The following is a 22,566-nucleotide window of genomic DNA, read 5'->3' as shown; positions in this document are numbered from 1 at the left end:
ACTACAGACATTTAAAATGTAGGTACTTTTCTAGGAACATTAATCTCATACAAAACATGACTCCTAGAGTATAGTTTCTCCTCTAAGAAAATAAGCTTCAATTTTTACAGTAAATTCTATTAGGGTAAAATTTGGGATAAAAGAATGGCAAATGTAATTTAGAGAAAAATGAAGGATTTAATAAATAGACATAAAGAGATTTTCTTTATATGTAATATGCTAATGAGTGAGTGAGTGAGTGAGTGAAAGTCGCTCGGTCTGTCCAACTCTTTACAACCTCATGGAATTCTCCAGGCCAGAATACTGGAGTGGGCAGCCTTTCCCTTCTCCTTGGGATCTTCCCAACCCAGGGATCAAACCAGGATCTCCTGCATTACAGGCAGATTCTTTACCAGCTGAGCCACAAAGGAAGCCCAAGAATACTGGAGTGGGTAGCCTTTCCCTTCTCCAGGGCATCTTCCCAACCCAGGATTGAACCCAAGTCTCTCGCATTACAGGCAGATTCTTTACCAGCTGAGCCACAAAGGAAGTCCAATAACGGCTGGTTTTTTTTTTATTACTTTTAAATTTTATTTAATTTTTGGCTGTGCCGGGTCTTCACTGCTGTGAGGGTTTTTCCTCAGTTGTGGTTAGCAGAGGCCACTTTCCAGGTGAGGTGCTCGGGCTTTTCAATGCAGCGGCTTCTCTTGTTGTGGAGCACAGGATCTAGAGCGTGCGGGTTTCAGTAGTTGCAGCTCCCAGGCTCTAGATCACAGGCTCAGTAGCTGTGGCACGTGGGCTCAGCTGCTCCAGGGGTTGGGGGATCTTTCCCAACTAGGGGTCAAACCTGTGGAACCCGTGGTTCCTACACTGGCAGGTGGATTCTTCACTACTGAGCCACCACGGAAGCCCCATACCTTCTGGTTTTTAAATGGTAACAATTTGGCAAAAAAACTGTCATTACCTTGTTTTCTTTTCTAAGATAAGTTGGCTCTTCTAGAAATTAGATTCAACTTTTAATAGATTATTCATACAATTGGTCCACTAAAGAGTAGAGCTGAAGCGATCATAAATCTCATTTTATACAGCCCCTAATGAAAAACTTCCCTTTTACATTATTTCGTGTAATTTAAGAACTACAAACTGTTTTCTCAGTAAGATAAAATGTAAAACATTCTGAAGAAATCATCTAAAATTTATGCTATTATTTTCAAGCCATAAAATCAAATAAATAGTTATTCATATATTACCAAAGATGTCTCTGGAGAAAATAATATTCATATTCACTCATCAAAGTAACTTCATGAAGAAAAAAAATCCTTAATCCAAAAGACATAAAATAAAACACATTTACGTTACCACATGAACTGATAATTTAGAAAAAAGAGACGTTCATTTAAAAACACAGCCTCCCTCATTTGTATAGCCTGGGTAAAATAATCCTTTGTATCAAAAAGATAAAATAAAATAATCATATTTAAGTACTTTTGTACTTCCCCAAAAGATGAACAGTTAAGTGGCTGATAAATTTGAAAAGGTGATTGTACATAATAATCACCACACTGGCGGAGCACATAAAAAATTAGATGTTATTTTTAAAAGTGACATGACAATTGTACCATTTTAGGAAAAAAAAAATTGAGAAGGCAGAGTTCAAAAACAGTTAAACTAATATCTTAGAAAACCATCCACAAGGAAGGTCAAGTTCATTTTCAGCATTTTTCAATGTATAAAAAGCATGAAAAGTAGGAGCATTATAAAGAACCACGAATTCTCCACGAGGTAAATGTTAAAATGTAAAGCCAAAGCTCAGACAAATACACAGAAATGAGTAGGGCCAGGTCTAAAGTCCACGAGGTTTTCCTTCCTATGGCAAATCTGAGCTATATGGGTACACTCAATGCTGTAAATTAAAAAAAGATTTTTTCGGGGTTCATTCTGTCGCGTGTGCACCTCCTGCAATAAATTTGAGTCCGCACCAATGACAGCTCTGCAGTCCTCCTATGTGGTACTGATCAGGTGGTTGCAGAGCTTCAGCTCACAGCAACACAATGCAGCTGAGCAGGCAAGCACAGCCCACAGCCAGAAGCGGTTCCTACTTTCCAGAACAAGGCGACCTTTAAGCTTAAGTTTCCCGGAGAAAATGAGATGCTGATGTTGAAGACGACACTATGGTAAGCTGTTATTTAAATCAGTAAAAAAATCGACTTCAGAATTTTTTTCTTTTTTTAAGAGAAAGTCAACGTTAGGATTGAATATATATTCAATAGCAAGTGCATGCACCAGAAATTTGCTGCAGTGTCAGTTGAGGGATTTCTTTCTAATATTCATTCACTTTGTAAATATACACATTGTTTTCCTTTAGACTCGGCACTGAAATATAGAGAAATCACTTTATAAAATGTGAGATTTTAAGGTATGGGGTTAATCAGATTTTTCAAGTGCCTTAAAATGTTTTGCAAGGATATATTTATCCTGAGAAGACGAAGGTGAATTTCAAAGTACTGTCTTAATATCTAAATAAAATCCATCTTATATATACACACTGACTATTTCTTTACTGCAGAGATCTTAAGGAAAAAACAAAACAAAACAAAACACCAAAACAGACACGACAGCCATTTTTTCCCATTTGAATAAGGAAGAATAACATAAAAAAATAGTAACAGCTTAAGATTCTTTGGGATTTTTATTTGCCAAGAATACAATTTTATCAAGTCTCAAGGAAGATAAATAAGACAGATTATGGTAAAAAGAAAGGAGAAAATACAGAAGAGAGTAGGGGGAGAGAGTCTGTCTCTACCACATAGCCCCAGTTGAAGGATTAAGCATTTGGACTATAAATGAAGGGGAGCTTTGTTAGTTTAATCACTGGAACAATTATAAAAGAACTCAACAACAACGAGGTTTATTGAAAATTTTGCCTAATGCTAACTGACCCATGCAGATGCCTAATTGTATTTGCATATTAAAAGAAGGGTGTATCTGTTTGTTTCCAGGCTTTGATGGAATATCAGATATTGAAAATGTCTCCCAGCCTGTTCATCCTTCTGTTTCTCACACCTGGTATTTTATGCATTTGTCCTCTCCAATGTATATGCACCGAGAGGCACAGGCATGTGGACTGTTCAGGCAGAAACTTGACTACATTACCATCTGGACTGCAAGAGAATATTATCCATTTAAATTTGTCTTATAACCACTTTACTGATCTGCATAACCAGTTAACCCAGTACACCAATCTGAGGACCCTGGACATTTCAAATAACAGGCTTGAAAGCTTGCCTGCTCAGTTACCTCGGTCCCTCTGGAATATGTCTGCTGCTAACAACAACATTAAACTGCTTGAAAAATCTGATACTGCCTATCAGTGGAACCTTAAATACCTGGATGTTTCTAAGAATATGCTGGAAAAGGTTGTCCTCATTAAAAATACACTAAGAAGTCTTGAGGTTCTCAACCTCAGTAGTAACAAACTCTGGACAGTTCCAACCAACATGCCCTCCAAACTACATACCGTGGACCTGTCTAACAATTCCTTGACACAAATCCTTCCAGGAACATTAATAAACCTGACAAATCTCACACATCTTTACCTGCACAACAATAAGTTCACATTCATTCCAGATCAAGCTTTTGACCAACTCTTTCAGTTGCAAGAGATAACCCTTTACAATAACAGGTGGTCATGTGACCACCACCAAAACATTACTTATTTACTTAAGTGGATGATGGAAACAAAAGCCCATGTAATAGGGACTCCCTGTTCTAGCCAAATATCATCTTTGAAGGAACATAGCATATACCCCACACCTTCTGGATTTACCTCAAGCTTGTTCACTGTAAGCGGGATGCAGACAGTGGACACCATTAACTCTCTGAGTACGGTAACTCAGTCCAAAGTGACCAAAATACCCAAACAATATCGAACAAAGGAAACAACGTTTGGTGCCACTCTAAGCAAAGATACCACCTTGACTAGCACTGACAAGGCTTTTGTGCCCTATCCAGAAGATACATCCACAGAAACCATCAATTCTCGTGAAGCAGCTGCTGCAACTCTAACTATTCATCTCCAAGATGGAATGGTTACAAACACAAGCCTCACTAGCTCAACAAAATCATCCCCAACACCCATGACCCTAAGTATTACTAGTGGCATGCCAAATGATTTCTCTGAAATGCCTCAACAAAGCACAACCCTTAACTTACGGAGGGAAGAGACAACCACAGACGGAAAGACACGCTTACCTTCTGTGGCAAGTGCTTGGAAAGTAAATGCTTCGTTTCTCTTAATGCTCAATGCTGTGGTCATGCTGGCTGTCTGAGGGTCTGCACTTTTCTGAAATTTAATGAATGAACTCCTCCCTGATGTACAGCTGGGAAAATATTCCCCTATCTAACCAGTGACTCAAGCTTATATTAAGTATTTAAGAAAGCCAGTCTTACCGTTTCTGACTCTGATGTAAATGAAGTAACTTGTCTTAAATAAAAGAAGTGCACAATGTCTTGGTACTTGCTGCTATTTTACTGTCTTAATGAAGTAAAACTAATGAGTTTCCTTTTTTAAAAAAATAAAGTGTTTTCTTTTTAAGGCTTCAATTTACTGCACAAAATATAAAGCATCTAAACTTTAATATGTATTTTATGTATGTTTACACTGTCAAACATCTGGGAAAAAAATAAAAGGTCTATGCTCATATCTGTGTCACTTGGCTTTCTAGTCATACCAACTTAATCTACTTACTAGAAATGACATGACAAACTTTTTTGCTCTAAGGTACTTTGGTAAAGTCTTTATGGCAAATATAATACTGGAGGTATCCAAGCATTCTGCCACTAAAGTAAAACTGTGGTTGCCTCCCCATGAATGGTAACGTCACATCATTATTTTACACACAAGCCATAATTGTTTTAAATCTAAATGATGTCCTGCTTCTGAGGAACTCTTGGCTACTTTACAGATTATATAATGGACAAAAGCTCTTCAAAAAGCTAGAGGACACTAGGCTTTGCATTTTAATAAGGCAAGTTTGATGGCTTTGTTTTTTTGCACTGTATAAAAGTATTAAAAATGCAATAAAAATTTAAACTTAAAAGACATATAAAGAAGGAACAGTTTTAGTGAATATTTAACAAACTATTCATTAGTAGAAAACTAAAATAATTATACAGTTAAAAGTCTTCTATGAGCAGGAAAGAGAAATTTATCTTTTGTACATCAGAAGTTAGAATCTGACTTAGCTAAGTCAAAATCAACATTAGTTTCAGGATAAAATCATGGGGGTCTAACGAACACCAGCAGTACTAACAGAGGGAGAGGAAAAGAAAAGGAGAAAAGCCAAAGAAGGCTGGAATTCATTTGGTGCTACAACCAGGTGATGAGTCCAATAAAACAGACAGCAGGACTAGAGCGGGCGTGAGATACATCCGGGTACTCCAAGTCAAACTGCACTGGGGCTTCAACTAGAAGAAAACTGAGAACTGTCTACTAATACAAAGGAAGCCATTGTTTGAATTAAGAGACAAACATAAGTAATAGCCAAGAGTCAGAAAAAGAAGTCCTGAAAACAAGGCTAGATTAAAATGCAAGACAGCATAATTGAAATTGGTGAGCCACAAATGAGGAATTTAATTTGTGCCATAAGGAGGAATCTATTTCAAGCATTCTTAGAGTTGGGAAAAGAGTACAGAAAGAAATTTAAAAATTAAGATAGTTTTCTTTCCACGTTTGGGAACATTTCTATTCAGAGACACAGAAAAGTAACAATCTTATGCTCTCTTCATTTTTTCTTTCTTTTAAGGGGCAGGCTTATGGAAAAATTACTTTTAAGCTTCAGTAAAGCAATTCCTCTCCTATACGGACTTATTATTTCAGAGACTCTGAGACATTTTTCTGCCCTGGCAAACCTACTTGGTTCACTACTGTCAGGAGGGGATTCACCATGAAGAAAAGGAGTTATCTGAGATAGGCCCTAAATGATTTTAAAATGGGTATGCTGTCTCCACTCTCTCCCAATACTGATCTAGTATCTTCACCATCAATGGTAGAGGCTAACTGCTTAGGTATTTCCTACTCTACCACACACTTGCATCTTGTTTTAAAAATACACACACTCTGAACTCCACAGAAAGTAGGTTTCTTAGAGTTAATTGTCTTTCACTCTGAGGGTGCCAAAAATTCAATGTTGTCTTAGAAATCCCATGAGGAAAAATGACCAAAAAGTGTAATTTATATATTATAGCATTAGCAGCACCTATAAATTATGCCAATTTTATCGACATATCTGCAAAATGCAGGTAAAAAATACAGTAAATTTACCAGCACAACACATGTCAACCACACAGACTCTAAGTCCTCAGAAAGAAGTACAGTAATTAGTAATTATATACTTTCATGGAAATTGTATTCTTATCATTAATAATGGAGGAGAGATCATTACTTGCCAATACAACAAGAACTACCATATTATTGGGCTCCATAAACATTCAAAATGCAGTAGTCCTCAGCATCTATCTCTCAAACTCGTAAGGTCCATCCATCCATACTGAAGGTTTGATTTTATTTTACAAGTAACTTTTGTTTCTCACCAGTCAAGAGAACTCATATAAGAGAACAAACACAAAAGCAAATGTAATAAGGGAGAAAGTCATGGTGAAGAATATGTGCTTTGATGTCCAATCTTCTAGCCCTAAATCCTGTCTCTGACACTTCTCAGCTATATAACCCTGGACAAGTTACCAATGTCCTAAGTCACAGTTTCATAACCCATAAAATGGGCTAGCAGAACTTATTCATAGAGGGCATTTACTCCTAAGCAATAAATGGCATAATTCACATATAGTCTTAGCAGTGCCTTGGCTCCTCACATTCTATGTGCAGTAATGCCACTGTTACACGTCTATGTCCAAGCTCAGTTCGTTGAGAAATTCCCATGTATGTCAACACCCAAGCTCTAAGAGCGAGAGAACGAAATGGTAAATTTGCTTCAGTCCTGCTCCTCCACCCTCCAGGGTTCAAGTTCAGATGTTAATGAGATGGGACCCAGAAGAGAGAGAAACATTCACTTATGAGAGCAGAATGATAAAATGTCTCCTATTGCTAACTTAAAAGATCTCAAATATGTCTTCTTCAATGACCATTATCATCAACCATCTTTTAAATATTATTTGGGAAATTCCAGAACAAAAACAATGAATAAAATTATTGAAAAAATCAAAATGGTTATTATTAACAGGTGAAATAATTATTATCTATCTAAAGGATCCCTCAGGAATGCCTTCAGAAGAACAACGTTAATAACAAATATACAAACATTAATGGTTTTCTCATATGCTGGCAACAAATAATTAGAAAATTATAGGAAAAGGATACTATATTCATGACAGCAAATAACAAACCAAAATATATAATGCCAAGAAAAACATTCACATGAAATGTGCAGGACCAAATGGAGAAAAGTTAAAAAAAAATTAATGAGATGTATAAACCAAGACTTGATGAAGATGATAAACAAAGGTCTCCCATTCATTTATTCTTTCACTGAAGTATTTTTTTAGCACCTGGAATGTACCAGGAACAAAGGTTAACTAAAGGAGACACACCTTGATTGATGCTGTAAAGACGAATTAATTCCAGATAATTTATGGATTAAGCCAACTCTGATAAACATTCCAATGAGATTCTTTTTAGAATAAAATACTCAAGTCCATCTGGAAAAATAAGTGGGAAAGAACAGAAAAAGGAAAAAATAGAAAAATCTTAGCCTTTCTATGTCAGTTGTAAAAATTAAGGCAGAGTAGTAGTGGCATAAAAATAAAAAAGAAGATAAATGTAATATAGAAATGACAGCACAATTAGAGCACACAACAATTAAGAATTCTTTGTGCCTCCATTTCCTCAAAGGGTTGTTGTGAGGGGAAAAATGAGTTAACACACGTAAAGTGCTTAGAACAGTGCCTACCACGTAGTACATTCTCAAACAGTGGAAAAAGTCAAAAATCAAAGCGGAAAGTAAAGATGCAAAAAGCAACGCTGGGAAAATTTGAAAGGAGTCCAATTCAATACTCACTTCATGTGATACACCTACATAGTGAACTAAAAAAGATAACATAAAAAAGGAAGTCTTAAAACCAACAGGAGAATAAAAAAGAATACGAATCTCTCAGTGGAAGGCTTTTATTTTAAATTAGAAAAATAAAAAAACACCCACAAAGAAATCATCAATGGTTTATACAAAACCCCAAATTTCTTATGTTGGGACTAATAAGCCTGATGAAAAATACTCAGAGAAAAACATAAAGGAGATTGCTAATCAAATGCTCATAAAATTGACAGGAAAAATACTTAGATTTCCCAATGGATAAGTATGTGAAGGACACAAACAGAAATGTTTAAAAGACAGGAAGTGTGGGGACTGACAAATATATGGGGAATATGGCAATCACATAATAAATGACAAAAATAAAACGTGACGCCATGCTCATTACTAAATCAGCAAGCAATTTTTTTTAAGTAATAAAAATCAATGCTGGGGAAGACACAGTTAAACAGCCACATTCACATATTGGTACAACTCTTCTGAAAAGTAACTGGCAACTGTGATGAGAAAATAGCTATTCTGAGTTGCTGCCTAAGCATTTTTCAGTATGACAACACTACACATGCCCCGTGGCTGGACATTTAGATAAGGACTCAAGTTAGAATTCCCACCACAATTTCCCACTTTGCTTTTCCTGGAGCACCTTTTAAAATAACCATATAGAAGTGAGCCTGCAAACAGTTAAGGGACTGTCACCCCAACCACCTTATAGCAGGTGCTCTCTCTCTCTCTTCTCTTGACCTGGCACAGAGGACTGCTCTGCCATCCGCCCAGCTCACTGTGCATGCTTGCTCCCACCCCTCTCCGCCCCACGTTTCTGGGATCTCTAAATAATAAAATCCCGTGACTTCGTCTGAATGTACTGAAACCGAGCCTTCAATCAAAATAACCCCAGGAGTTTTCACTTCCCTCAGAAATTGAGGGCGCTACTTGCCAACCTTGAGTTGGTGGCTTGTGCCTCATTCAAAAAGTCATAATCTGCATATTTTTAACTTAATATATCAATTACAGGTTGTGGGGTGGGGCAACAAAACAGTGATCAAAAACCTAAAATATTTTAACCTTTAATCTAGTAAATTCTAGGTAAATATCAGCATTCTTTCAAACATCAAGAAAACCAGAATGCTAAGTATCTATCATTAGGAAAGTGGTTAAGTAAATGATGACCCACAGGCCAGAATATTACATGACCAATACAAATATTTATGTAGTTTCTTTTTTAACTTTGAAATGTATAAAATGCAAATACTACAAAGATAGAGTGAAAACTATATAAATGTGTTACAGAACTATGTATAAAAACAAAAAACATAAATATGCTGAAATGCATATATGTATACCAAGTATTTTTTATTGCCTGTTTTGTCTTTGAAAAATACAAGAGGTATAAGAAAAGAATTATTGAAATAGGTGTCCAAGGGTTCTAGGTTGAGTAAGAAAATCAGACGATGCAAAATGAACTGTGAATAGGGAAGGGGAAGTTAAGAAACTGGAGGGTACCATGACATATAGATCAGAGACTGAGAAGTACTATCAGATTTCTTGGAAGCATATACAGCTTACGTTAGTTCTACATGGTTAATCATTGTGCCTCGGACTGTTCTCCAGCAAATCTAACCAGACAAGCTCTTTCTCTCCTAAAAATGAGACAACAACAAAAAAACACCAAAAATCTTCAACAAGTGTCTGTTTCTCAGTCAGTCAGTCAGTTCAGTAGCTCAGTCGTGCCTGGCTCTTTGCAACCACATGGACTGCAGCATGCCAGGCTTCCCTGTCCATCACTAACTCCCAGAGCTTGCTCAAACCCATGTCCGTTGAGTCGGTGATGCCATCCAACCATCTCATCCTCTGTCGCCCCTTTTCTTCCTGCCTTCAATCTTTCCCAGCATCAGGGTCTTTTCCAGTGAGTCAGTTCTTCACATCAGGTGGCCAGAGGACTGGAGTTTCAGCTTCAGCATCAGTCCTTCCAATGAATATTCAGGACTGATTTCCTTTTGGATTAACTGGTTTGACCTCCTTGCAGTCCAAGGGACTCTCAAGAGTCTTCTCCAACACCACAGTTCAAAAGCATCAATTCTTCAGCGCTCAGCTTTCTTTATAGTCCAACTCTCACATCCATACATGACTATTGGAAAAACCATAGCTTTGACTAGGCGGACCTTTGTTGGCAAAGTAATGTCTTTGTTTTTTAATATGCTGTCTAGGTTGGTCATAGCTTTTCTTCCAGGGAGCATCTTTTAATTTCATGGCTGCAGTCACCATCTGCAGTGATTTTGGAGCCCAAGAAAGTAAAGTCTGTCACTGTGTCCATTGTTTCCCCATCTATTTCCCAGGAAGTGATGGGACCGGACGTCATGATCGTAGTTTTCTGAATGTTGGGTTTTAAGCCAGCTTTTTATTACTCTCCTCTTTCACTTTCATCAACAGGATCTTTAGTTCTTTACTTTCTGCCATAAGGGTGGTATCATTGTGTATCTGAGGTTATTGATATTTCTTTCAGCAATCTTGATGCTAGCTTGTGCTTCATCCAGCCCAGCATTTCTCAAGATGTACTCTGCATATAAGTTAAATAAGTAGGGTGACAATATACAACCTTGGCGTACTCCTTTCCCTGTTTGGAACCAGTCTGTTGGTCCATGTCCAGTGCTAACCATTGCTTCTTGACCTGCATACAGATTTCTCAGGAGTCAGGTCAGGTGGTCTGGTATTCCCATCTCTTGAAGAATTTTCCAGTTTGTTGTGATCCACACAGTCAAAGGCTTTGGCATAGTCAATAAGGCAGAAATAAATGTTTTTCTGGAACTCTCTTGCTTTTTCCATGATCCAATGGATGTTGGCAATTTGATCTCTGGTTCCTCTGCCTTTTCTAAATCCAGCTTGAACATCTGGAAGTTCACGGTTCATGTACTGTTGAAATTGTATCTCAGAATAAAATCTAAATTCTTAATAGCTTACTAACATGTATGATCAAGCCCTTGGTTCCCTTTACAGTGCCATCTTAAAAATTTCCAACTCCATCGCACTGTATAGTTCAAACAGAACATTTTTCTATCCCTGTAATTCACCATACTCTCTCTTGCCATGAGGCTCTCAGAAATTCTGCATGTCCTCGCTGCCACACTCCTTTTCCTCTTCTTCCCCTGGCAAACCTTATTCATCCTCTTTATTTCAGTTTAGATATTACCTCCGGCTAGGAGCTTTTTTTGGGGGGGGGATCTTGATCTGAATTTATTAAATAAAAGAATTAATAAAGAACAAAGATATGACTGGTGGGCTAACAATAACCTTCTTAAGACAGAAAAAGTCAAACCTCCAAGTCTTTCTTATTCTAGAGCCTAAGTTTCTTCCAACAGGTCAAAGTCACAGCTTCAAAGTCCAGATAAAACAGAGATTAAAGAAAATTTATAAATGAAGGATGATTTGGCTAGCCTGCTATTTGTCACATAAGAAATTAGTTCTAGGTAGTGGGGAGCTACCTCTGGAACAATTCCAGAGAAAGGTTAGTTTTGTTGCTGCTGTTGCTAAGTAGCTTCAGTCGTGTCCGACTCTGTGCGACCCCACAGACGGCAGCCCACCAGGCTCCGCAGTCCCTGGGATTCTCCAGGCAAGAACACTGGAGTGGGTTGCCATTTCCTTCTCCAATGCATGAAAGTGAAAAGTGAAAGTGCTGTAAACAATTTAGTACAAGTAGATTACTCAAGGGAAATCAAGGAAATAGAAAAAAATAAAAAGCCACCTCAAGGTGTTAATAATGTATTAAGCAGGTTACTTTCCTTCACACTTTCAAAACTGATACAAGTGAGGTTTTTAAGAAGGTTGTCTTTCAAGAAATGTCATTTTTGGTTCAACAGCCCCAACTCTGTTAAGCACGTTCAGGCAACAGTTGAGACAAATGCTCAATACATCCATTTATCTTTTCTTTTTTTTTTTATTTTTTAACTTTACAATATTGTATTGGTTTTGCCAAATATGGCCTGATATTGTGAATTTGTTGGAAGTTATTGATGAAATCAAAGTACAGAAATTAAACATACACATACAAATACTCATAAAAAAAGCAAAACTGTACAGGTTTTTCCTGATTAAAACAATTCTAAGAGTATTTAAAGTACATTGTGATTTAGTATAAAAGCATGAGTTAAGACCGTCACCAATAGTCTTATTGTGAGTAAATGATTAAATGTGTCCTCTGGTGAAGATCTAAATAACATGTATTTCATATGGGCATTTTAAAGAATAGATTAAATCATGTACATTAAAGCATTTTGTAGGTGCTACATAAATATTTTAAATATTACTCCTGTGCCTTATATAAGAGATTCTTGGTAATTAAAAAGGTTAGAGATGGAGATGACTGAACCCAGAGTGGCATATAATTGCTTATGTACCTATCCTCTTTAATTACACTTTAAATAATTTATAAGATTTGTTATTCATTCATTTATATATGGAAAATATAGTTTATCAGTAAAAAAAAATTAGATATCTGAATTTCAAATGGGTATCTCAAAGCCAAACATCAAATAAATCTGATGAAATATACTCAATACCAGGAAATGCAGTTTTTCACTTTGTGTTATTCTGTTGCCCATAGTCACAGATCAAACAGAATACTTCTGGAAGGCTGAGGGAATTCAAATGCCTGTCAAATGCTTGCCTCAATAGAAAATAAACTAAGATTTAATGGCTTTTCATCGACAAAGAAAAAAAAAATCACTAAGGAAAAATAAAGATGCCATACACCACAATAACCACTGGGAAGGCCTTTGCTTGCCAATCAAAGCCTCAGTGACCACTACTGCACCCGGGACATTGTATAGTGTAAGAGTAACTGGCGCACAGCCACAGCTGCCCACCAGCTCTATCACTTAACCACAAGGCGCTCTGTTGTATTTCCTCATGCCAATGACAGATAATTAAAGAAAGCTGATACATGTTCAAAAATAATTTCATCTATTTACAGGCTCTAGTATTCTTTTTCATGCTATGGCTTTTCTACAATTGGAAATCTTTCTTGCTTAACAAAGTATACTTTGATAAAGTGTTATGAGTCTCTTGCCCTAATATTAAATTTTTTTAAAAGCTGTAGGACGTTAAATATGAACTTAGAAACGCACTGTAAAGGCTAAAACATAGTAAAAGTAATCAAAGAATGAAGGAGTCACCTGAAACTAGTAAAACATCTTCCTATACTATGATGATATGATAATCTTTAAACATAATAATAAAACATAATAAACATAATAAAACATAATCAAAGTAATCAAAGAATGAAGGAGTCACCTGAAACTAGTAAAACATCTTCCTATACTATGATGATATGATAAACTGATTTTAATTCTAAATTTCTTTATATTTTTCTTCAAAGTAGTCATGTTTGAGTCTTTAAGCTCTTATTCCAATGAGGCTGTCATTTGTGAAAACACCTTTGGGGGCCTTTCTTTCAAATATTACTACAAGCCAGTTTATATATAACACAAGAAAAAAATCATTTTAAGCAAAAATATTACTAAATGACATTTTGCTTTACCAAAAACTTTCAAGAATGAATATTTTCCTACCACATTTACACAGAACATACTACACTTCCAAAAATGTACTTCTCTTAAAATGTGTGCTCAAAAGCATAAGGGTTTAAAGTAAGTACCTCACCTACAACAGTGACTCTTCTGAAGGGAACAATATTCACTTGGATACATTTATCCTTAGATGCTTGTTTTAGAATTGTTACATGTTGTTTCCGGAGAAGGCAGTGGTACCCCACTCCAGTACTCCTGCCTGGAAAATCCCATGGACGGAGGAGTCTGGAACGATGCAGTCCATGGGGTCGCTGAGGGTTGGACACAACTGAGCGACTTCACTTTCACTTTTCACTTTCATGCATTGGAGAAGGAAATGGCAACCCATTCCAGTGTTCTTGCCTGGAGAATCCCAGGGACGGGGGAGCCTGGTGAGCTGCCGTCTATGGGGTCACACAGAGTTGGACACGACTGAAGTGACTTAGCAGCAGCACATGCTGTTACATAATATCAAACCTCATAAATATATCTCAGGATTATTTCCTTTCAAGGCTTATATATTTACATTAAAAGAGGTGAGCCACAGTTGATTAAAAATATAGCTGTTTTCATAGCAATAGATGGACTGCAGCCACTAATTGCTTCTTTTTAAGTACATTCAGAAAACGAAGATCATGGCATCCGGTCCCATCACTTCATGGGAAATAGGCGGGAAACAGTGTCAGACTTTATTTTTCTGGGCTCCAAAATCACTACAGATGGTGACTGCAGCCATTAAATTAAAAGACACTTGCTCCTTGGAAGGAAAGTTATGACCAACCTAGATAGCATATTCAAAAGCAGAGACATTACTTTGCCAACAAAGGTCCGTCTAGTCAAGGCTATGGTTTTTCCTGTGGTCATGTATGGATGTGAGAGTTGGACTGTGAAGAAGGCTGAGCGCCGAAGAATTGATGCTTTTGAACTGTGGTGTTGGAGAAGACTCTTGAGAGTCCCTTGGACTGCAAGGAGATCCAACCAGTCCATTCTGAAGGAGATCAGCCCTGGGATTTCTTTGGAAGGAATGGTGCTAAAGCTGAAACTCCAGTACTTTGGCCACCTCATGCGAAGAGTTGACTCAGTGGAAAAGACTCTGATGCCGGCAGGGATTGGGGGCAGGAGGAGAAGGGGACGACAGAGGACGAGATGGCTGGATGGCATCACTGACTCGATGGACGTGAGTCTCAGTGAACTCCGGGAGTTGGTGATGGACAGGGAGGCCTGGCGTGCTGCAATTCATGGGGTCCGTAGAGTCGGACACAACTGAGCGACCGATCTGATCTGAAGTACTATCAAGTCATAACTACCAAATTATTCACTATGTATCAATCACTACATCCTCTTTGTCGAGTAAACCAAAGCCTTGTTTCCTAACGCCCAAGGCCACTATACTTCTATAAACTAAGGATCACAGAAAACAAAACCACTTGAGAAATCTTCTGGCTCAATTCAGGACTCCAACTCTAATCACTATTATTAAATCAAGTCTTTTTCCTTTAAACTATAGTCATGTGTATCCATAATTAAAATTGGAAATTAGCCTTAACACTATCACTGAATGATACATATATGTAATATTTATATTATATTGTCAACAGCCTAGAGTGCAGCAAACTAGTGTCCAATAACATGTTACTTGCAGCCTGTTTCTGTATGACCTGCAAGGTAAGAATGGTTCTTTTTGGTTAAAAAACCAAACTCAAAACAAAAACAAGAAAAAAAGAAAAGCTTTATGTGGCTTGTAAAGCCTAAAATATTTACTACCTGGTCTTTTGATAAATAAGCTTGCTAATCTCCACTTGGATAATTGATAAAGCTACCCACTCAGTCTGTAAGATAAGGATCAGTTCAGTTCAGTTGCTCAGTCGTGTCCGACTCTTTGTGACCCCATGGACTGTAGCACACCAGGCTCCCCTGTCCATCACCAACTCCCAGAGCTTGCTCAAACCCATGTCCGTTGAGTCGGTGATGCCATCCAACCATCTCATCCTCTGTCGCCCCTTTTCTTCCTGCCTTCAATCTTTCCTAGCATCAGGGTCTTTTTCAATGAGTCAGTTCTTCACATCAGGTGGCCAGAGGACTGGAGTTTCAGCTTCAGCATTAGTCCTTCCAATGAATATTCAGGACTGATTTCCTTTTGGATGGACTGGTTTGATCTCCTTGCAGTCCAAGGGACTCTCAAGAGTCTTCTCCAACACCACAGTTCAAAAACATCAATTCTTCAGCGCTCAGCTTTCTTTATATAGTCCAACTCCCACATCCATACATGACTACTGGAAAAACCATAATTTGACTAGATGGACTTTTGTCGACAAAGTAATGTTTCTGTTTTTTAATGTGCTGTCTAGGTTGGTCATAGCTTTTCTTCCAAGGAGCAAGTGTCTTTTAATTTAATGGCTGCAGTCACCATCTGCAGTGATTTTGGAGCCCAAGAAAATAAAGTCTGTCACTGTGTCCATTGTTTCCCCACCTATTTGCCATGAAGTGATGGGACTGGATGCCATGATCTTCATTTTTTGAATGTTGAGTTTTAAGCCAGCTTTTTCATTCTCCTCTTTCACTTTCATCAAGAGGATCTTTAGTTCTTCGCTTTCTGCCATAAGGGTGATGTCATTGTGTATCTGAGGTTATTGATATTTCTCCTGGCAATCTTGATTTCAGTTTGTGCTTCATCCAGCCCGGCATCTCTCATAATGTACTCTGCATATAAGTTAAATAAGCAGGGTGACAATATACAGCCTTGATGTACTCCTTTCCCGATTTGGAACCAGTCTGTTGTTCTATGTCTGGTTCTAACTGTTGCTTCTTGACCTGCATACAGATTTCTCAGGAGATAGTTAAGGTGGTCTGGTATTCCCATCTTTTTAAGAATTTTCCACAGTCTGTTGTGATCCACACAGTCAAAGGATAAAGCACAACAATGTAAGGATAAAGTACAACAATTTTTTTGAAGCAGAATCAACAAGACTTAGTGATTAATCAGACGCATGCGGTTACAAAAAGGCTGAAATGAAGACTGATATTTAGCTTTCTATTTAATAAAGAGAAGGAGGGAATATTGGGAGACAGATACTTCTCCAAACATGTATTTTGCAACTAAGGAGAAATGTGCTCTTTTTCTTATATTAGATTCCTACAGTGAAGAGACTGATATTCTACTGTAGAAGTACTTACGTACAATTCTAAGATACTCACGTTTAAGTCTAACATAACAATAGTCTGTTTTTGCACATGTTCATATACACTTTCTCAGGAAGCTTCCAAATATCTTTTTGAAACATAACTGTCCACAATGAAAAGTCACTTGCTACTACACGGTATTGGGGGAAAAAAAGAAACAAGCAGCCCAAAATGGAGTCACTTGTGTTAAAATCAAGACTTAATACCAAATCTAACTGCAGTTACAACCTTCTCCAGGAATGTAATCCTAACCAGTGGAATCTTCTGGTCAGTACCAATGAGATAATCATTTCCATCCCCAAAAGGAAGATGAGATAATCTGCCACACAGACAGATGCTTTTCATACCCCATGTAAGTTACTTAAGCTTGAAATAATTTTTTATGATTTCCTTGTCTTGCCTTTAAAAACGTTCCTTTTCCATAATCCTCTGGAGCTCCTCTCTATTAGACAGGATGCTGTCCAATTCATAAACTGTTCAATAAAACCAATTAGATCTTTAAAATTTACTTGGTTGAATTTCTGTTACTTTACATAGGTAAAGGATGTGAATGCACTTTTGACCTACATCATACAAGTAAGAAATCCTCTCAAAAGAGAAGCCAGAAAGTAGAGAGAGGACTTAAACTCAGGCCTCTGAGTTGCAAATTTATGTTTATGGTGCAGGGAAAGCTATAAATGACCAAATGTCTAAAATAATAGACATATCAGCCTCCCCCATGAAGAAACAAAGATAAGATATTTCAATAAATTCCAGTGTTTGTTGTACACTACTCTGTACAAGTACTCACTGCGCCAGAAGGTACAAAGAAGAGGTTGTACCTGATCACAAGGAAGCCAGAGGATACAATAGAGAAAAAGAGTCTGATACATGCGCTAGACACACTAAGTCCTAAAATGTCTGATTTGGAAGTATAGAATTAAGAAAGGCTCGCATCAAAAGGGCTTGCCTGGTGGCTCAGAGGGTAAAGCACCCTGCAATGTAGGAGACCTGGGTTTGATCCCTGGGTCAGGAAGATCCCCTGGAGAAGGAAATGGCAACCCACTCCAGTACTCTTGCCTGGAAAATCCCATGGACAGAGAAGCCTGGTAGACTACAGTCCATGGAATCGCAAAGAGTCGGACATGACTGAGCGACTTCACTTTACATAAAAAGATGCTGCCATCAGAGTTAGACACTGAAGGAAGAATGGAATTTTGAATGAGGAAGAAATACTCTGGGCAGATGGGAGAGACTGCACAAAGATAAAAGAAGCAGGGGTATTTAAAGGCATGAATAATGGCAAATGATTTCTTTTTTGGGGGGGAGAATTTAAGTGCTGCAGAGTTCAGAAATTTTAACTTTACTTAATTATCATCAAAGACTTGGGCAGCTTAAGATCAATAAGAAGAAAATAAGAAATCAAAGGTAATGATGCAGTTAATTTGAGAAAGATATATCTGTGTATAAGAACAGGAAAAGAAAAAAATGTTGAATTTAAAATTTTAAGTAAGTTGAGATTGAGGTGTTTGAAGCATCAATAAAAATTTACATGTGCATTATCTTAGTGCTCTGATTTATAATATCTACTCTGGTTGCTAAGAGGCTTTTTATGTTTACTTCTTAGGTCTGATCATACAAACTTTCAATTTAATAGAGGTCTGTACCTAATATAAATAAGATTTATAGTCTTTATACTATACATACCTAATATAAATAAGATTTAGCAAGCACTGGTTCTATTTATTCAGGAGGAAAAAGAAACCTTCACAGCAAAGTAAAACAAGACAGAAACATGTACTGACTTGTACTTCTGCCATTTATGAAGCAATTTCCTTGTATGTCAACACAATTGTTCACAGCCCTGCAATTTTTAAAAAGAGCCAGCTAATGTGATGAAAACATTAGCACAAAACAACCCAACTTCCCTGTGTGCCACTCATTAAGGAAAAGCAGTGACCAAAAGATGAAATTCCTTTGAAGAATTTACTCCATGTGCTTCAATGTGAGCTATTTAATGTACTAAAACAAAACTCTGCAAACTCAATATGAAAAGTAGCACTTTCACATGCAATTCTTTTCTATTTAGTTTTATATTAATAAAGTTTAACCTCTTTTCTAATAGAATAATTATTTACTAGAACTCTAGAACCTCTAGAAAGCTATATTCTTGAATTATTTTGAAAACTTCCAATATAATCCTAGCCAAAAACTACCCTCTAAACATATATACAATATATTTTAAGAAAAAAAATCTGTCTCTAATATACTTACTCAATTTTAAGTCATGATAATCACGGTAGGCAAAGAGTATATCCCTGTAGTTAGTTCAATCTTATGAAGACATTCGCTAATGCAAAACATGGGTAAAAGGAATAACAAAGTGGTATTCACAGGGTTCTTTGTGTAAGTGACTAGATTTTAGAAAGACTTTATTTGCATTTCTCCATCTCTGCCACAGTCTGTTTGCACCAGTTTGGAAAGCACTCAATAGGTCATTTCCAAAACGCAAATACCAGGTCAAGTTTATAACACGTGACTTACTCACTAATTCTATTTAAACAGCACACAGTAAGAAATTAGATTCCCCATAGGACACTGGAGAAAGCCTGAAGCCTATTCTTCAAAGAAAAAAACATCAAAAGGTAATATTAAATTGAAATTTTCTCAGTTACACATTAGAACCAAATGTAAATTCAGCATATATTAGATTTCAAAGTTTGAGCTTTAAGTTAAAAAAAAAAAAGAACAGTTAACTATGTTCAACATGGGCTAGCTGCTTTTTCTCAATCATGGCAAACCATTAGATTTGAAGACAGGATAAAAAAAAATTAGCCTTACTTTAAAAATAGTTTACTAGTAAACTTTTTGTATATGTCCATAGTATGTCTTCATAGTCCCCATCTACTAAAGAACACTAGACCAAGACTCAGACTCAAGTTCTAGTTCTGGTCATTTTCAGATATGCATCCTCAGGCAAATTATGCCCTTTGTCTGAGCCCATCTGTAAAATCAAAGAGTTGATATTGATCATTTCTGAATTTCCTTTTATCTTAAAAACTATCTGTTAAACCAAGGTTGGCATTTTCCTGGTACTGAGATAAGATTTTCTTCATTCCCTCTTCCCTCCTCACCATCACTTTAAAAAATGGAAGTTCCTATATTTGTTTATGATCCAAGTGTTAGATTAATTTTCTATAATTATTTTGAAATAGGAAAATGATGTTCAAGTCATTATTCACTTCACTCCTACTGTTTGCTGATGTCACTTTGGGGATAACCAAAGCAATACCAAAGGATACCACCCTAAGTTCTGAGACAACCATAAACTCCAACACAACTCCAAAGCTCCAAACATCTCTGGATCTCAAAGCAACTTCCAATCCCATGGCAACAAAGAATACGGAAGTGACTTCAACGATAGCCACAACCATGAATCCAGAAAGTGCAGCCACAACCAAGAAGATGAAAAGTGCAGCCACAACCATGAGCACAAGAAGTGTAGCCACAACCAAGAATATGGAAAATGGTGGCACCAAATTGAATCCAATGGACAGCACTCACGTTCTTTTCTATGTCATATTTTTGTTGTTTTTTGTACACTTAGGCTGAAGTGGACTTGGACTGTCTGCATTGTTATCTCAGTTCACTATATCTGCTGAACGGCAACAAGCACACTAGGAAAATCAAATTTATTTCAACTTACTTCTGAGTAAATTATCATTATCCTAGTTTAATTTGGTTGTTTGCAAATTTTAATTGTGTAAGTTTAATCATAACCTTAATATGGTTTCCTTCCTTATAAATGCTAAAAAAGGCAAAATACTCTGTTTGCCTTTTAAATGTTTGCAAAACTGAGCTGCAACTTGGGGTTTTACATTAAAGGTGTAAGAGAAGAAATTATGTTGGTGACATTTAACCAAAGTATACTTCTGTGTGGGTGTGCATGCATGCATGTGTGTGTGTGTGTGTGAAAAGGACAGGGGACTGTGGATAGGGGTTGAGGATGGCATGTGTTATTCTGCATTTATTTTTTATTAAGTAGACAAAAGGATAAACTATTGTGCTCTACAAAACAATACACCTGTCACCATATTCCATAAATGTGTAATAGTAACATGTTGTTACAATAAAAAAGATTCCAATTCTGCTAACGTTTGGAGTACAGACTACAGCTGCTCCAATGACAAAGTTATCTTACTCTGTATACACTTCTGTCTTTTACTGCAAATGGTCATTTGTTAATTTGATGCCTAGAATTCAGAATTCTTCCTTACAGAAATATACCCCATAAGTACTGGTAAGATTTTCATGCTGGTCTACAAAGATTTATTAAAGCTAAAAACCTAGTATTTAACAGTGATAATAACCATGTATGAACAGCTCTGATTCTTACTAGTTGTGCCGCCTTGAGCTTAATTCCCAACCCAGTGAAACTCCCAAACAAACTGGTAATAAACCTACTTCAAATGAATCACTTGGGGTGTCTGTTAGATAGATTAGGCTCTACCCTGAAATTTTGATTTAGCAGCCCATGTAGGGCCTGGAGATATATGTTTGTTTGATAGCTAGATTTGTGAATGACTAACAGCGTCTCTAAATTTCAGTTTATAAGTCAGTCAGTCATTGGCAGTAATAATACCTCAGCAGGTTATTTTAAGGGTTAAATGAAAAAGTATATAATATGCATGGTTTGCCTAAGGCAGAGAAAGCACTCAGTAAATTTTAGCCGTTATCATTATTATTACTAACACCCAAAAAGCAATTACCAGGTATCACAGTATACCTAAGAGGAAAACTCTTCATTGCACTTTTAGGTTTTATAGTTTTAATTATTCTGACAAAAATAATATGCGTTCCTGGCAACAAGTCAAACAACAGAGATATATAATAGGAATTCTGTAGCTGACCCTCTGCGTGCTCCAGTCATGCTCCTGAGAACACCACTGTGAACAGTTTAGCGTGCACGTTCACAGGCCTGTCAGTCTGTGCATATCACATGCCTGTGCACACACACCAGTGTTCCTCCTCATCGTGCATGATAATTGTCGAGAGCCATCTTTCTGGATATTTGAAAAGCTGCATTAGAGGACTTTCTGTTACTTTTGCCAGCTCAGAACCCACTTTTCCTCATTCTGATATTGGCAGTCCGATTTCCCTTTGGGAAACCCTGCTCCTGTGCCCTCCCCTCATGCCTTTCAGTTCATGCAGTTTAAGCTGCCTTCACCAGTGAGCTCCAGGGATGGGCGTATGACTCAGACCTAGATACCAAGAAATTCCATCCCCCTTGCCATAGCGAATGCCTCAGGAATTGCCAGGTGACTCGGGCCAATAAGACTAGTACTTTTGCTGTTATTACTGGGAAAGAAGCGTTTTTCACTGGGTTGTTAAGCTGGGAGAACACAAATCACCACTGGGCATAGCTTAGGAAGAGCTGCCTGGGAATAAAATCAACACAAAGAAAGTAGAGTCAAGACATAGAGAAGACAGATGTTCTCCAGATGGCATTGTTCAAAGCCCTACATACAGTCATGCAAGAAGCCAGTCCATCTCCTGATCTCCTTGGGTACATCTACCAATTGATATGCTGTCTGGTTTACACAAGTGTAAATTTCATTTTTGTTACATGTAACAAGCAAATACAACACAAAACACAAAAACTCATTAACACATTATTCCATAATACAGATGTATCATTATTTATTCAACAATTTCCTTTTGATACAAAGTTATATATTATATATATATATATATAATATATATTTGCC

The 22,566-nt window shown here is 37.1% G+C and overlaps 2 protein-coding genes and 1 long non-coding RNA gene across 10 annotated transcripts in view; 2 read left to right on the top strand and 1 right to left on the bottom strand.

Annotated features, from left to right (window-relative positions):
- The window catches only part of NF1 (neurofibromin 1), a 257,559-nt gene that overhangs the window by 72,174 nt on the left and 162,819 nt on the right, over positions 1–22,566 (bottom strand). Inside the window, exon 37 of one of the 8 annotated variants that reach the window (XM_070390404.1) lies at positions 15,986–16,521. The exons of the other annotated variants lie outside the window; for them this stretch is intronic. Coding sequence (XP_070246505.1) covers positions 16,218–16,521 — 304 coding nt within the window. The 3' untranslated portion in view covers positions 15,986–16,217. Of the gene's footprint in view, positions 1–15,985; positions 16,522–22,566 lie in introns of those variants that run through there. 8 annotated transcript variants of the gene reach the window in all.
- On the top strand, positions 1,007–4,669 carry OMG (oligodendrocyte myelin glycoprotein). Its single transcript, XM_070390395.1, has one exon. The coding sequence runs from the start codon at positions 2,985–2,987 to the stop codon at positions 4,305–4,307; it is 1,323 nt and encodes a 440-aa protein (XP_070246496.1). The 5' UTR covers positions 1,007–2,984; the 3' UTR covers positions 4,308–4,669.
- Positions 17,600–20,948, top strand: LOC138992141 (uncharacterized). The gene is made up of 2 exons (XR_011468048.1): positions 17,600–19,443; positions 20,014–20,948. It is a non-coding gene; the product is annotated as an uncharacterized lncRNA (long non-coding RNA).

The sequence above is a fragment of the Bos mutus genome, chromosome 19 (assembly GCF_027580195.1).
Source record: "Bos mutus isolate GX-2022 chromosome 19, NWIPB_WYAK_1.1, whole genome shotgun sequence".
In the NCBI taxonomy this organism is placed as follows: domain Eukaryota; kingdom Metazoa; phylum Chordata; class Mammalia; order Artiodactyla; family Bovidae; genus Bos; species Bos mutus.
Note: the sequence above shows the minus strand (reverse complement) of the source record. Positions and strands in the feature narration are given on the sequence as shown.